General features: G+C 40.3%; 1 protein-coding gene across 3 annotated transcripts in view; it reads left to right on the plus strand.

The window, feature by feature from the left end:
- Positions 1–5322: 5322 nt before the first annotated feature.
- Positions 5323–13628, plus strand: part of MICU3 (mitochondrial calcium uptake family member 3) — an 88082-nt gene continuing 79776 nt past the window's right edge. For 2 of the 3 annotated variants that reach the window (XM_004277171.3, XM_033400631.2), the window contains exon 1: positions 5325–6072. In XM_004277171.3, coding sequence (XP_004277219.2) covers positions 5458–6072 — 615 coding nt within the window. In that variant the 5' untranslated portion in view covers positions 5325–5457. Of the gene's footprint in view, positions 6073–13628 lie in introns of all 3 variants that reach the window. The other variant, XR_004475408.2, reaches the window with a different exon arrangement.

Raw genomic sequence — 13628 nt, forward strand, 5'->3', positions numbered from 1 at the left:
AAAGATGTGTACATTTTCATGATTTTTAAGCCCTAAGATTCTACAGAGATGCTTCAGGCCTGGCTGTGGGTGTTTAAAGAGAGGCTTTAAGTGGACAGGATCTGGATCCCCTCCTGTTTTCAACTAGAGACACTCTGCTGTTGTTTACTGGGAATTCTGGACCTTGTCTGAAAATTTTGCTCAGCGCAGTGTTCTGGGTAACACATGCCAGTCAGTTGGAGTTGGCAAGAAATGAGACTGGTTTGCCATCCCACTAAGTTTCTGCACATATGTACATGGACTTACCTTATGCTATGCTTGATTTCTCTAATGGTTCCCTCTTGGTGCTGAGCTTTCCATCTGTTCTGAAGGCTGCCCTTCTGTTTGATTATCTTCCCTTAAAGCAATTTCCCATCCAACACCTGACAGTCTGGGGTTAGAGCCAGAGACAAGGGTATATACTGGTTGCACTAGGTCTTACCACCAGATACCTACTGGGTCTGTCCATATGGACATTTCACAGGAGAAAGTGCTACAAGTCAAAGAAGATGAAACACTAGGTTGCTGCTTAAAATACCAAGTTCCTTTTGGTCTTTCCTTACTAAATAAGGAAAATAGCTAATGAGCAGCTTCTTAAGGATTTTCAGGTACTAGAAGACTTTTTAAGATGCTCCTTCTTTAAATCTCTTTAGGCTATATCAACATTATCTACCTTTTCTGTTAGTTTCCAACTCTTCAATCAATTTTTGCTCTTAACTCTTTACAAGCTCTATACATTCCTTTTAAGTCACATAGTTCAGAACTGAGCAAGTTATAACACTACAGTAAATAACACATCATATAAGAACATTAGGAAGAAAATCTATTTTTTATTTTATATAAACTTTTAATTCAAGTATGACATGCATTAAAAAAATATACAAATTGTAAATGGATAGCTCTAGGAATTTCCAGAGTGAATACACTTGTTTAACCAGCACCCATATCAAGAAACAGAACATGAACAGAACTCTAGAACCCCCTTTTCCCACTTCTAGTCACTACCCTCGACCCAAAGAAACCACTATTATGATTTTTGACACCACATGTATATATGTATATATATATATATATATAGTTTTTGAACATTATAAATAGAATAATACAATTCTTTTGTGTCTGCCTTCTTTGATCCACATGATTGCATGTAGTTACATTTCAGTAATTTTCATTGCTATATAGCATTCAATTGTGTAAATATAACACAATTAAAAAAAATCCAGGGCACTATTGATGAACTTATGAATACTTTCTAGTTTCTGGCCAGTTAAAAATATTTCTCTATATGTCTTTTGGTGTACGTAAGTATTCATTTCTGTTGAGTATTTCACCTAGGATTGAAACTGATGGGTCATAGGGCATGCATATGCTAAACTCTAGTAGTGATTGCCAACAGTTTTATAAAGATGATATTGTTTTGTAACCCAAATATCATGCTTGCATAATAGATGATCAATATATTATTACTCTGAGGCTATTCTTCCCCAGAAGACAGCTTCTGATGGGCATGGAAACTTTAATCGCTATCAGGCATGAAAACAGAATATGACAATTGAGAAAGGGCTCACATGTTTCAGGCAGGCGGCTTTGCTGTTCCTTGTTTCCCAAATACATAGGAAAAGAGGTCCTGGCTACCAAATGGAGGGTAAAGGCAATAACAAGAATTGAACAGTGAGACACTGTCAGCAAAGACCCTGGAAATTATATAAAATCAGAAATTATAGAAATCAGATTGGACAGATGTAATAGAGCGAGGTTATCACTGGTCTTGAAGTTAGATAGTTAAATGTGTACAACTGGCAGCTTGGTGGTGTCACCAGTGAGATATGTAAGAATGAATGGAAGGTATCAAGGTCAAATCACTGACCTTTGTCCATGGAGCATGCTGGAATTTGTCAGAGCACAAAAAGAACCAGATGGAAGTGTATTGTTTTAAGGCTCTAAGTGTAGCAGGATTATGCCTCTTATTACTATGTAAGAGGATGGCTTCAAATCACAAAATTTGTTTCTGAATCAGCCCTTGTCCGTGACAGCAACTTTTTCTTGCCAACATCTTGCTTGCTCATTTTGCCCTTCCATTTGCATTAATTGCCTTTTAGGATGTGTTGCTTACTTTATCAACTTCTTTAGCATCAGATGAGCTACTTTATTGCCTTGTCTCCCGATTCACATTCCCATCTTGCCTCTCCCCCTCCCCCTCATTACAATAATAAATTCCGTTCTTCATTTAATAAGCATTTGTTGAAGTCCTACTATGTGCCAGCACTTGAGCCAAATAGATGATCTGGCTTCATGAAGCTTAGAAGAATTTGCTTTGACTAAGGGAAGAGGGCAGAGTGCAAACCATTGTCAACTTGTCGCTGGGAGTGGGAGCTAGTCAAAATAGAAAACGATCTGTTTTCTCAGCGCCTTCGATGAATTGGTGTCCATGGCTCTGGATGCTGGGGAAAAAAATTCCAGACTCCTAGTGGCTGGCACTCTGAAGACAAAAGACCAAGAAAAGGCTGCAACCCCACAGAACACACCTTTCCCATCACTTTCTCTTTTGATTTTGCCAATTGTCCACCAAGGAAAACAGCACTGAAGATGGGAACAACTTTCCCAAGAGAGAAGTGGCTTGCTGCAGCCTTACTCTTTGGCCGGTAGCCTCCCTCTGTCAGAATTGAGTAGACCTGCGGGTGGGGAGGTTCATGTGCCCTGATGTAGGGCCTCAGAGATAATTTCTCCTCTTCCAACTAGTCAAGATTCTGGTGCTCAGAGTGAGTACAACTAGATAAGCAGGATTTTTTTTAATAGAAGTTTTGTTAAACAGGACATTTGTGCCTAGGCATGACACATAATACACTTAAATTTCACATTTTCAAAATTTAAGTCACTCATTTATTTGCAATTTTAAAAGTATTAAAAGGTTAAAATAATTAGGTCATGGGGTGGAATTTTAATTGGAAAGAATAAAGCAATTGTAGGGCAATTATGTGTTTTGAGAAGGAAAACGACATGTGAAAAATGCTATGAAGGAAGTATCTATATTCGCTTTACTAATATGCTTGGAGCATTTTGGTTAATTAGGATCATGGGTTCAGAAGGTGATCACCTATTCAATTCCATTATTTTGTAGGAAACTGTGGCCTCCAAAGCATTGTAGGTTATGCAGTTAAGATGTAGCAAAATCAAGAGTCCAGATTTGCCTTCTACTTGATCACTCCACTGATAGTTATGCTTTCCTGAAAAACTGTCTGGCTTAATTCCTGCTGTTGTAAATATTTTTAAATGCTTTAGAGCATTTCTTTTTACTTAGACCATAGTGAACATAAGTCAAATTTTTTTTGAAGGTGTAGGCTCTCACTGTATATTAGGGACATTTTTTGGATATTATTAATAGAATTGAAATAAAAGATGAAAGAAATTAGGCTAAATCTATATTGATCTAACATTATTACCTGTAATTCCAAAAATTTTTCCAAATTCTTAATATCACGTTTGTTTAAAAAATAATTTTTCCCTTTGAAAATTAAACTCAAAACGTACAGGTAGGGCTTCCCTGGTGGCGCAGTGGTTGAGAGTCCGCCTGCCGATGCAGGGGACACGGGTTCGTGCCCCGGTCCGGGAGGATCCCACATGCCGCGGAGCAGCTGGGCCCGTGAGCCGTGGCCGCTGAGCCTGCGCGTCCAGAGCCTGTGCTCCGCAACGGGAGAGGCCACAACAGTGAGAGGCCCGCGTACGGCAAAAAAAAAAAAAAAAAAAAAAAAATGTACAGGTAATAAAGGAATCGAGTTATTTTCATGTAGCTATAGTTACAGAGCATCAGAAGTGAGATGAAAATAATAACTATTCTTAAGGAAATTTAGCTTTTAGAAGAGGGGTACTGAAGAAAGTTAGAATAACTTCTGCATGTAGAGAGACCTTTTATCCAAAGCTTTCTGAGTACTTGGCGAACCTAAACCCAGCACCTCTCATGGCAGAAGTTGGTTTCTAGCCAAAGAAATGGCTTGCAGGAGCTACATTAAATTTTTTTTTAAACTGGAGAGAAATTATGCACATAGATATGTGAAATCATCTTAGATGGATAATTTCTGTCATTTTCCTTAATTGTAATACCTTATTGTATTACCTCCCTAATTCTTTTTAAGCTACTTGGCTTTTAACATGTAGCTAATAAAAATTCATCAGTCTGTCCAAGAATTCTGCTATTAGGCCATGTCAGAAATTTATGAGAAAATCCGGAAATTGTATTCAGCTTGAAGTAAACAGTGCCAGAAGAAGAACTGTGTTGTAGATCCAGAGAATAAATGCTTCTGTGGGAATTTTCCAGAATTCAGAGAAGACAGAAATTGAAGGAATCTTGGTGATAAAACAAGGAGCCACCACTGAGTCTTCCTTGAGGTACTGGTTATATAAAACCAACAGGCTGAAAGTAAAAGAAATACAGAGATGGCATCTTAAAATAGACACATTTTGTTCATGTTATAGAGGCTTTTTCTGTTTATCACTTTTAGTGGCTTTAAGAAAGGAAAATTCCATTAGCCTATATTAAAACAAGATGTAACTGAGGTGTATCCGATAGATTACTTATAGGCAAGGGGTTAGTGAGGAGTGGCAATAGCAGGACCTGGGCCAGAAAATCTCATTTTGTTTGCCTCTGAAAGCCCTCAGTTTTCGTAAGACTTGCCAGGATCTAATCCCCTTGTGACCGCAGCCCATTTGAGACTAATAAATTTAGTTGCGCACATCCCTAGACCCAGACTATTTTAAGGGCTCCTGGAAACATTCCAGAATATAAAGACCAAAGCTAGGTAACTAAGTTACCAAAACTGGGTTCAGGGGCAGGAAACTGATAAGAATGTCATAAACACTTTCTCATAAAGTGTAGCACACAAACAAGTATAGGAATAACAAAAATAAAAAATGGCACAATACACGTACCGATTATTTATATCAACAACTTCCCCCCAAAAGTAAGACAGTTCTGTTTTATTGAATTAAGTCACGCCACTGGTATGGTAATGTTTTTTAAACATATTAACGGTAACTAAAAAACAGCATTAGCCTTCCCCCATCAAAAGACCAGAAGCTGTCATGTAGTCAAAAAAAATCCTTTTACTTAATTTGCTATTTTTATGACTCGAGCCAAATTTTTATATCTCATTTTTGTTGTACACCTGAAGATACCATTCCAAATTATTCCCGACCTCGTATCAGAAGATCAGGATACCGTTAGGGGATGTGACTTTCTTAGAGGGGCATTACCGATGATTCCAGGCCCACCCAGAAAAGCAGAGGCGAAGGGTCACGTTAGCGGAGGGGTGCCCGACACCCCCGCCCCCGAGGGCTCGGTTCAGCTCCGCCGACCTGGCTGTCGCCTGCGGTGTTGGGTTCTCGCGCAGTCAGGTGTCGTCCGGGGAAGGCGCAGTTATTTATGACCGCGGGGTTGGGCTGGGAATGCGGGGCCGAGGAGCAGCCGGTTGCGCCTCCTCCTCCCCAGGCTCTCCCCAGCCAGAGACCCCCGGTTCCCCAGGTGAAGGCCGCCCGGAGGGGACCCCAGGCCGCGCAATCGTAGGGGTCGCTCTCGGACAGCAGCGAACCTCAGCGAACCAACTTCTCGCGAGGTTTCGGGTGCCGCTCCACCGCCTCGTCCGCCTCCTCCTAGCTCCGGTGCGGGCAGCTCCCGCGATGGCTGCGCTGCGGAGGCTTCTGCGGCCGCCGCCTCGGCTTCCGCCTCCGCCCTCGCCTCCCCGTTCCTTCACTGGGCCGTGCGGGCGGCCTGCGGGCATAGCTCCGGGCTCTCCCGGCCGGCCCTTCTGTCGGGAGGAGGAGGGGGCTGTGGCTGAAGCGGCTTGGAGGCGGCGGCGGCGCTGGGGGGAGCTGAGCATAGCGGCAGCGGCCGGCGGGGGTCTGGTCGGCCTGGTGTGCTACCAGCTGTATGGGGACCCCAGGGCCGACTCCGCGCGGGCGCCGGCCCCCTGGCTCCCCTCCAAGAGCGCGGCCGCAGAGCCGGAGGAACCGCCCCGCGGCCGGGGGCTGCTTCCCATCCCGGTCGCCGCTGCCAAGGAGACGGTATGTGCGTGAGCACCTGCGCGCGCCCGGCCGGCCCGCAGGTGACTCTCGGGGTTAGGACCGCCAGGTACTACACCTGAGCGCTGGGAGGGACGGTGTGACAGCCGTGCAGGGCGCGCGTGAGACCGGACGTTGGGGGTTGTCGCAGTGTGACTCTGCGGCTACAGATCGGGACGTCCTGTGAGCGAGACCGAAATCTAATAGGCCAGGCAGCCCCGGGTCTGTTCACCCAGGTGTTGGGAAGACGTACATGATGCATCACGTCAGGATCTTAAAGGTTGCTGCAGTCATCACCTATCTACCAAAACCCAAACCCACGACAAAATAAAACCAAAAAGCGACACAGAAGTCAAAGGCATGACAGGCAGAAAGTGGAGGGCCGCATATGTGAGAGAAAGGACTCCCAGGCAGGGCCATGCAACAGCAAATGATGGAGGAGGTCCAGTGCAGTAGGAGCGCACTGAAGGAGGGTCTGAGGTCCCAGAAGCCTCGACATTATTGTATGGAAGTGTATTAGTCCCAAGAAAGGAAATGCCAAAACTGTGTAGCCTCCTTATCATAGATAAGAAAGAATGAAGATGTCACCAGATTGGAAAAGAAAAAAAATTATTCAAAAAGAGTATATTTCTCTAATTTTTCCCCCCACTAAAGCCAGATATTAAGTAGGGACAGTGAGACGATGGAAAGTAGGGAACTGAATGAAGCTAACTCCTGCAGAGGAACTTCAGATGACAATGTTCAAGTCTCATTATGTAGTTGATAATATAAGGTAAAGGTGAGTGTAAGGCAAGAGTGAGTGAAGGGGCATGAAGTTTTTGTCTTATCAGTATATTTAATAGTCATGTATGACTAGGAAATCATCTAGGGAAATTTTTCTTGCAAGGCAAGAAGAGTGTGAGGGGCTTAGATGACAGTACTTTGGAAAAGAGGTAGCTATTTTGTTTCTAACTTTAATGAGATTTATATACCCTTTATTCTTTGCCCAAATACGCAGTGGTGGTCTGATGTAAGTGCATCAGTTCTTTTGGAGATTTTTGTTGTATTTAGGGCAGGGAATCTTTTTTATTGACCTTCTAGCAGCAAATCACACGTACATAGCATAAAGTATTTTTATACAATGAATACTTAAAATACTAGCAAATACCCTCAACCTTCATCCCCCAACCACACACACACACACACACACACACACACACACACACACACATATTAAGCTTGTGTCCTGATTGACCAAGTTAGAACTTTTAATCAACCATAGTTATCTGGGAACAGATTGGGATGGTAGTGAACGTTCAAATGGTATTTTCTTTTCTTCTTTTTTAAAATTAATTTTACTTTTAAAGTTGAGAGACAGTATCATGCAGTTTTTGAAAGACCATGCTCAGAAAGCTAGGACTCTGGCTCTACCACTTACTAGATGTATCATTACTTAATCTCTCAATGCCTGTTTCCTCATCTGTAAATGAGGTTAATAGTGTCTTCCTCATAGATTTATGAGAGTTAAATGAGTTAATATATTTAAAGGAGTTTGAATGGCACCCCTAGCAGGTAGTGAGCATTCAGTAAATTGGTTTTATTTTATTCATTTGCTTACCTATTTATTGTCTATTATTTATTTACTTACATTATTATTGCTTGGTGTTTATAAAAATTGCTGTACATTGTTTTAAAAGTCAAATAATACTGAAATCATGTCTTACCCTTGCCAAGTCTCCAGTAGTACATCCTGATCATTATTCCTTTTTGTATTTTACCTTTTCCCCCCCTGAAAACTTTTATAATCTTCTTTTTATCCCTGGTGTTTGAAAACTTAACAATAAGGGTCTTTGGTGTGGGCATTTTTTCATTTATTGTGCCTTATACTTGAGGGTCCTTTCAATATGGAAATTCACGTCTGAAAGTTCTCTATACTTTTCTTGTATTATTTCTTGGACAGTTTCTTCTCTATTTTCTTTTTTTGGAATCTCTATTAGTCCAAAGTTACACCTCCTGACAGATCCTAATTTAATTCAAATTTTAATCTTTCTTAAATTCTAACTTTTTAATCTTTTTGTTTGTTTGTTTGTTTGTTTGTTTGTTTTTTGCGTTACACGGGCCTCTCGCTGCTGTGACCTCTCCCGTTGTGGAGCACAGGCTCCAGACGCGCAGGCTCAGCGGCCATGGCTTACGGGCCCAGCCGCTCCGCGGCATGTGGGATCCTCCCAGACCGGGGCACGAACCCATGTCCCCTGCATCGGCAGGCGGACTCTCAACCACTGCGCCACCAGGGAAGCCCTTTTTGTTTGTTTTTATGAGAGATATCCTTGACTTTATCTTCCAGTCTTCCTATTAAATATTTTATTTCAGCTATCCTAATTTTTTAATTCAAAGAACTATTTTTGTGTTCTCTGATGTTCATGTGTTCATTGTATTTTGTTTTATGGCTGCTAAATTTCTCTTTTTATTATAAGGGTATTAATTATAGGGTTTTTAAAAATTGTCTTCTACCCCATGTATTGTGTGGTTTCTTCCAGGTTTTTGTTTTTGTTTTTAAATTCCTGTTTGATTTTCTAAGCTCTCACTTTCATTTTGGAGGTTTTCCTCACTTATCTGTGGCTGTTACCTATCTGTATTTGAGAGCCACTCAGAAGCTCTTCGTACATGGGCATGATTTTTCATTTGGGCTTTTCATTAGAGTGGCATCCAAATGTCAGTATTTTGTAAGTCTTTTTCTTTGGTGTCATTGCACTTCTTCAAAGAATAGGTGAGGTGGGAGGAACAGTAATCTTCTGGGTTCAGGCACAAGTGCACATATGTGTGAGAGCATATATGCTGGGGGAGTGTCCAGTGATGGACTTACGTATTGTTCTCTAACCCTCTCTTTTCATCCCCACCACTTACTCTCCCTCCACAGTAACTGTGTTCCCTGGGTCTTATCTTTTTTTTGAGGTCTGTGCTGAAAATCAGCTAACTTCCACTTGGTCTCCTCCTCCACAGTACCCAGGTAGTGTGTCTGCTCCCCTAGGTCAATTATCACTCCTCCAGCTCTTCAATTTTATAAAAATTTGATGAATTCTCTTGAGTGTTTTAGTCTCCTCTCCTTTTTTCTTTTTTAGTTCTCGTATGTTTACACCTTTTGAAAGATTCATTTACTGGGATTTTAATGTGGTTGGGGAGGAAGGGGTTCAAAGAAACTCATGAGGTCAATCTGCCATTTGTCAGAAATATTTTAAACCTGTGTTGCCTCCTCATTTATTATGCTTATTTGATTTCCCTGAAGTGGTAGAAGTGATTCCTTTTGATGTTTCAAACTATAGCTAAGAACCTTTGATTTATAAAGCCTCTTTTAAGCTGCATTTTATACTGAACATAAACCTAGCATATAAATTAACCTGTACGTGTTGTGAGAATAATATAACTGATGGGAATGAACAGCAGTAACCTACAGACATGCAGTTCTGTTACCGTAGCCTTGAAGATTTTTGTTTTAAAGGCATTGCCTCTGAACTTCCTCCAGAAGGCCTTCCCTGACTCTATAGATTTGTTAAAATACCCCTACTTATCCTGTAGCCCCAGATGATGACTTTTTGCAATTATTTGTTCATTGTCTTCTCTTCTTAGTCTTTTAAGCAGTGGCATTGTGTTTGTCTTGATCACCTTTATGTCTTCATTGCCTGCTGTGGAGCCTAGCCCTGGTAGGCACATAATAAATACTTGTCAAATGAATAAGCCCATGCTAAATATTTACATGGGACATAACACATTGAAAAGACACAATCACATTCTGTGAGCGTTAACAGTTTCATATTTTGTTCAGCTAAAGTAGTTATTTATAGCATTAGAAATGGGAAGACATCAGTCAAGGTCAAAATTCCACGCTTCAGGAGACCAAATCATGTGACATTGTATTTATTTTAATTGTGCAAGTTTGGCTTGCCAAAATTTTTTCAGTAAATGTGGCCTTGAACTTTATTAATGTTATAGAGAGATGTTGACAAGATTCTGTTAAGAACCCTACAGTTTTAACCTTAAAGCATTATTTTTATTAGAGAAAAAATTTGGGTTCTAGAACTGCCTTTCTGGTTCAGGTTCAAAAATTTTTAAAGCTACTAGATTGATTAACATACTTTAATCCAGTATTTTACCTATTATATGTAACGCATGATCTATTTTATGGTTTGATCATCTTAAGACTTTAATCAGTTTAGTTTTACTCTCAAGTGAAAAAGAGAGCAATACTTTTTATCTCTTTTGTATATTTCTATAATAATTGCCAATAATTATGCATTGTTTCTTTCACTGTATACCTTTTCTAACCTCTTTTTAAGGCAGCACGTTTTGAGACTTGAGGTAATGCTCATTCTTTCCCAGAATATTGAAGAATTTGCCAGATGTGTAAATGTAGAAGAGTCTTATGAGGGGAGTCACACAGTTGTGAAACTGGAGACAGGTTAATTCTGTGTAGAATAACCTTGTTGTATAGGAAGCTAAATTAGGTGATCCCCTCTTTTGGTTTCCTGGTAGAATCTGGTAGATTTATTTGTCACAGGGTAGCCAGGTAAGATGTTGTTGCCTCTTAGGTGAGAATGTTAGAGAGTATGGTTCTCCATATTCTTTAATTAAAAAAATACATGTCAAGCAGTTTTTTTTTGTTTTGTTTTGTTTTTTGCCACGCCATGTGGCTTGTGGGATCTTAGTTCCCTGACCAGGGATTGAACCCAGGCCCTCGGCAGTGAGAGCACGGAGTCCTAACTGCTGAACCACCAGGGAATTCCCACGTCAAGCAGTTTTTAACAGTAATATTTCTTTAGACAAGAGATAGTTATGGCTTTACTAGGAAAATGGCAGTGAAGCACTTGGAAGTTGCTGGACTGGAGAGAGATTCTGGAGGTAGGATCAACGGGATTGGTAGTTGATTGGATTTTAGGGATGAGAGAGATGGAAGAGTCTAGGATGATATTCAGGTTTTTGTCTTGGGTGGGTTGTGCAGTAATTCACTGAGACCAGGTCTTCAGGAACAAACAAACAAACAGGTTAGGGGTAGTGGACATGGATGATGAGTTTTTAACTTGCACAGTGGATCAGGGTATCTTTGGACAGCTGAAGGGAAGTTTCCAGCTGGATACATAGGTCAGAAGCTCAGGAGAGAGATCTATATTATACATACAGATTTGGGAATCATCAAGTGTTAAAAGTCGTAAGAATGGATGATGTTGTTCAGAATATGTAGAACAAGAGAAAAGCACTTAAGGAGAGAGCCCTGGTGAGCATCAGCGTTTTAAAAGACTGACAGAGAAATGGAACTCTGCAAAAAGCTGAGATCCAGACAGAATAAAGAAAGCCAGGAGAGTTGTGGAAGCCAACAAAAGACTGCACTTCAAATAAGAGTTATTCAGTTAGAGTGAAAGCTACGAGAGGAGGTCAGCTAAGACGAGTAATGGGAAGTGTTCAACGGTTTTAGCAACAAGGAGGTCATGGGTGATCTTGGTGAGATCTTGAAGGTGAAAAGCACATTATAGTTGGCTAAGTTGAGAGTAAAGGTAAAGAAAAGCTGAGGTGGACAAGGTGAAGCAAGTGTTGACAACCCTTTCATGAACTTGGCCATGAAGAGAAAAAGAGGGCAGTAGCTCAAAGGACTACTATTGTGGAATTGATTTTTTTTTTTAATGAAAGACCCTTGAATATAATTTAATTGCTGATGGAAAGAAGAGGAACACTAAACCCAAAGGAAATAGAGGATAATTGACTTGCCAAGGACCAAGGTGGAGATGGGAGCTGAAAGTTAAAGCACAGGGAAGAGTTTAATCTTGTATAATAGGAGATGCCATTTCCAGTGTGACAGGAGCAAGGGCTGGGAGGAGGCAGAGAGCATACATGTTTAGTGGGAAGCAGTCGAAGGAGTTCATGCCTGATGGCTTTTATTTTCTCTGTGCACCAGAAGATGATGTCATCTTCTGGGAGCAAGATAGTAGAAATTTGTGGAGTCACCATGACAGAGATTTGGGGGAGAGTAGAGGATCGACATAGCCACTTAAAAAAAACTAGAAAACCATGAAACCTTTTAATTTGCTCATGTTTAGTATTTGCAAGTTTAAATGTGAGTTTTTAAATGATAAAATGAGATTTTAACTTGCTCATGAAATGTAGAAGTTTTTCGATGAATATTTTTACCTGGTCACAGCTTTTGGTGTTCTAATTCTTGTTTATGTTATCTCTTTTTTTGAGATGTATAAATGCTAGTAATATGATTTAACTAGTACTTTTTTACCCATGATGTAATGTTTAACTTACCTAGGAAAGGCACCTAACTTATAGTACACTCCAAATTTTATTCTTTTTGTTTAAACTTGATGGGCAAGTTTAAACTGGACAGTACTAATTCTCACTAATTCTGATTTCCTGTAAGTATGTGCCAAACACTGAGAATTTGAGCAAGTTTATTCTGTGTAGTGTAAACACACCCATGCTGGAGAAAAATGTGTTTTAAAAAATTGAACAAGTTTTATTTATGGCATTATGTAGCATTAAAGAAAACACCTAGTCATTTGTATACTAAGTAGGATTTTCTAGACATATTGTTTTCTTCACCTTCCTCTTCAAGTAACCCTTTACTCCTTTATCCTTTGATGTATTACTAGATTATATAAGCTAAGCAAAATATGGAACTTTAGTGCTGTACCATTTAATTGACTGGCATAGTGTTTGCTCATTACAGAATTATTTTTCCAAATTGGAAAAGTAGACTCCATCTACTTTTTGGGTTTTTTTTTTTCCCATTCACTAGTTTGCCTTTTAACAATTTTAATACTCAACTCCATCTCTGGAATTTAGAATACAGAAAGTATATATAAAGGAATTTCAAATAATTCCATTTTTTTTCCTGCTTTCTGATAAGGATGATATCTATCCAGTTGACACTCTAAGTATCGACTAGGTGAGAGATTTGGATTTTCCATTTCCCTGGAAGGAATATAATGGATTGTTCAAATTGCTTGCAGCAATTCTGAGTGAACACTTCCTAACCAGCCTCACATCGGGTCAGAAGGACTCTTATAGGTTAGGTCCAATTTAAGCTAGCTCCAACCTGTTGAAATTGGTTCTATTCAGATAGGATCATCTAAACTTCTTCCCACCACTTTAACTTTATTCTTACTGATCTAAGGTGGAATGTGGTTTGTAATTCTCCATATACATACAAGCACATTCACTCTTGTCCCCAGGAGATTAAGAAAGCTTTTGAGACGTTACTGTCATCAAGCTCAATGATGGAGTCCTAAGGACAGTAATAGAAAGCTTTTGGACTAAGGTTTGTGGTGATAGGAGATCAGTGTGACTCGAACTTTACCTCCTTTCTGCATTTGATCTTTGTTGTCATGTGGCTTCCTCCAGACTGCTTGCTATCCAAATAAATGTGTCACATCAGGATTTTATGTCCTCCTAGTAAAGAATACAGTCTTCGTAACCCTTTGGTCTAGTACTGTGCAGCTGTGCTATCACATATGCCTGTCATGCTCTCTTCTGATCTGCTAGCCCCGGTGATTACCTGATCACCGTAAAAGGTCAGGTAGGAGTGTTGA

This window comes from Orcinus orca, chromosome 21, assembly GCF_937001465.1.
Source record: "Orcinus orca chromosome 21, mOrcOrc1.1, whole genome shotgun sequence".
In the NCBI taxonomy this organism is placed as follows: Eukaryota; Metazoa; Chordata; class Mammalia; order Artiodactyla; family Delphinidae; genus Orcinus; species Orcinus orca.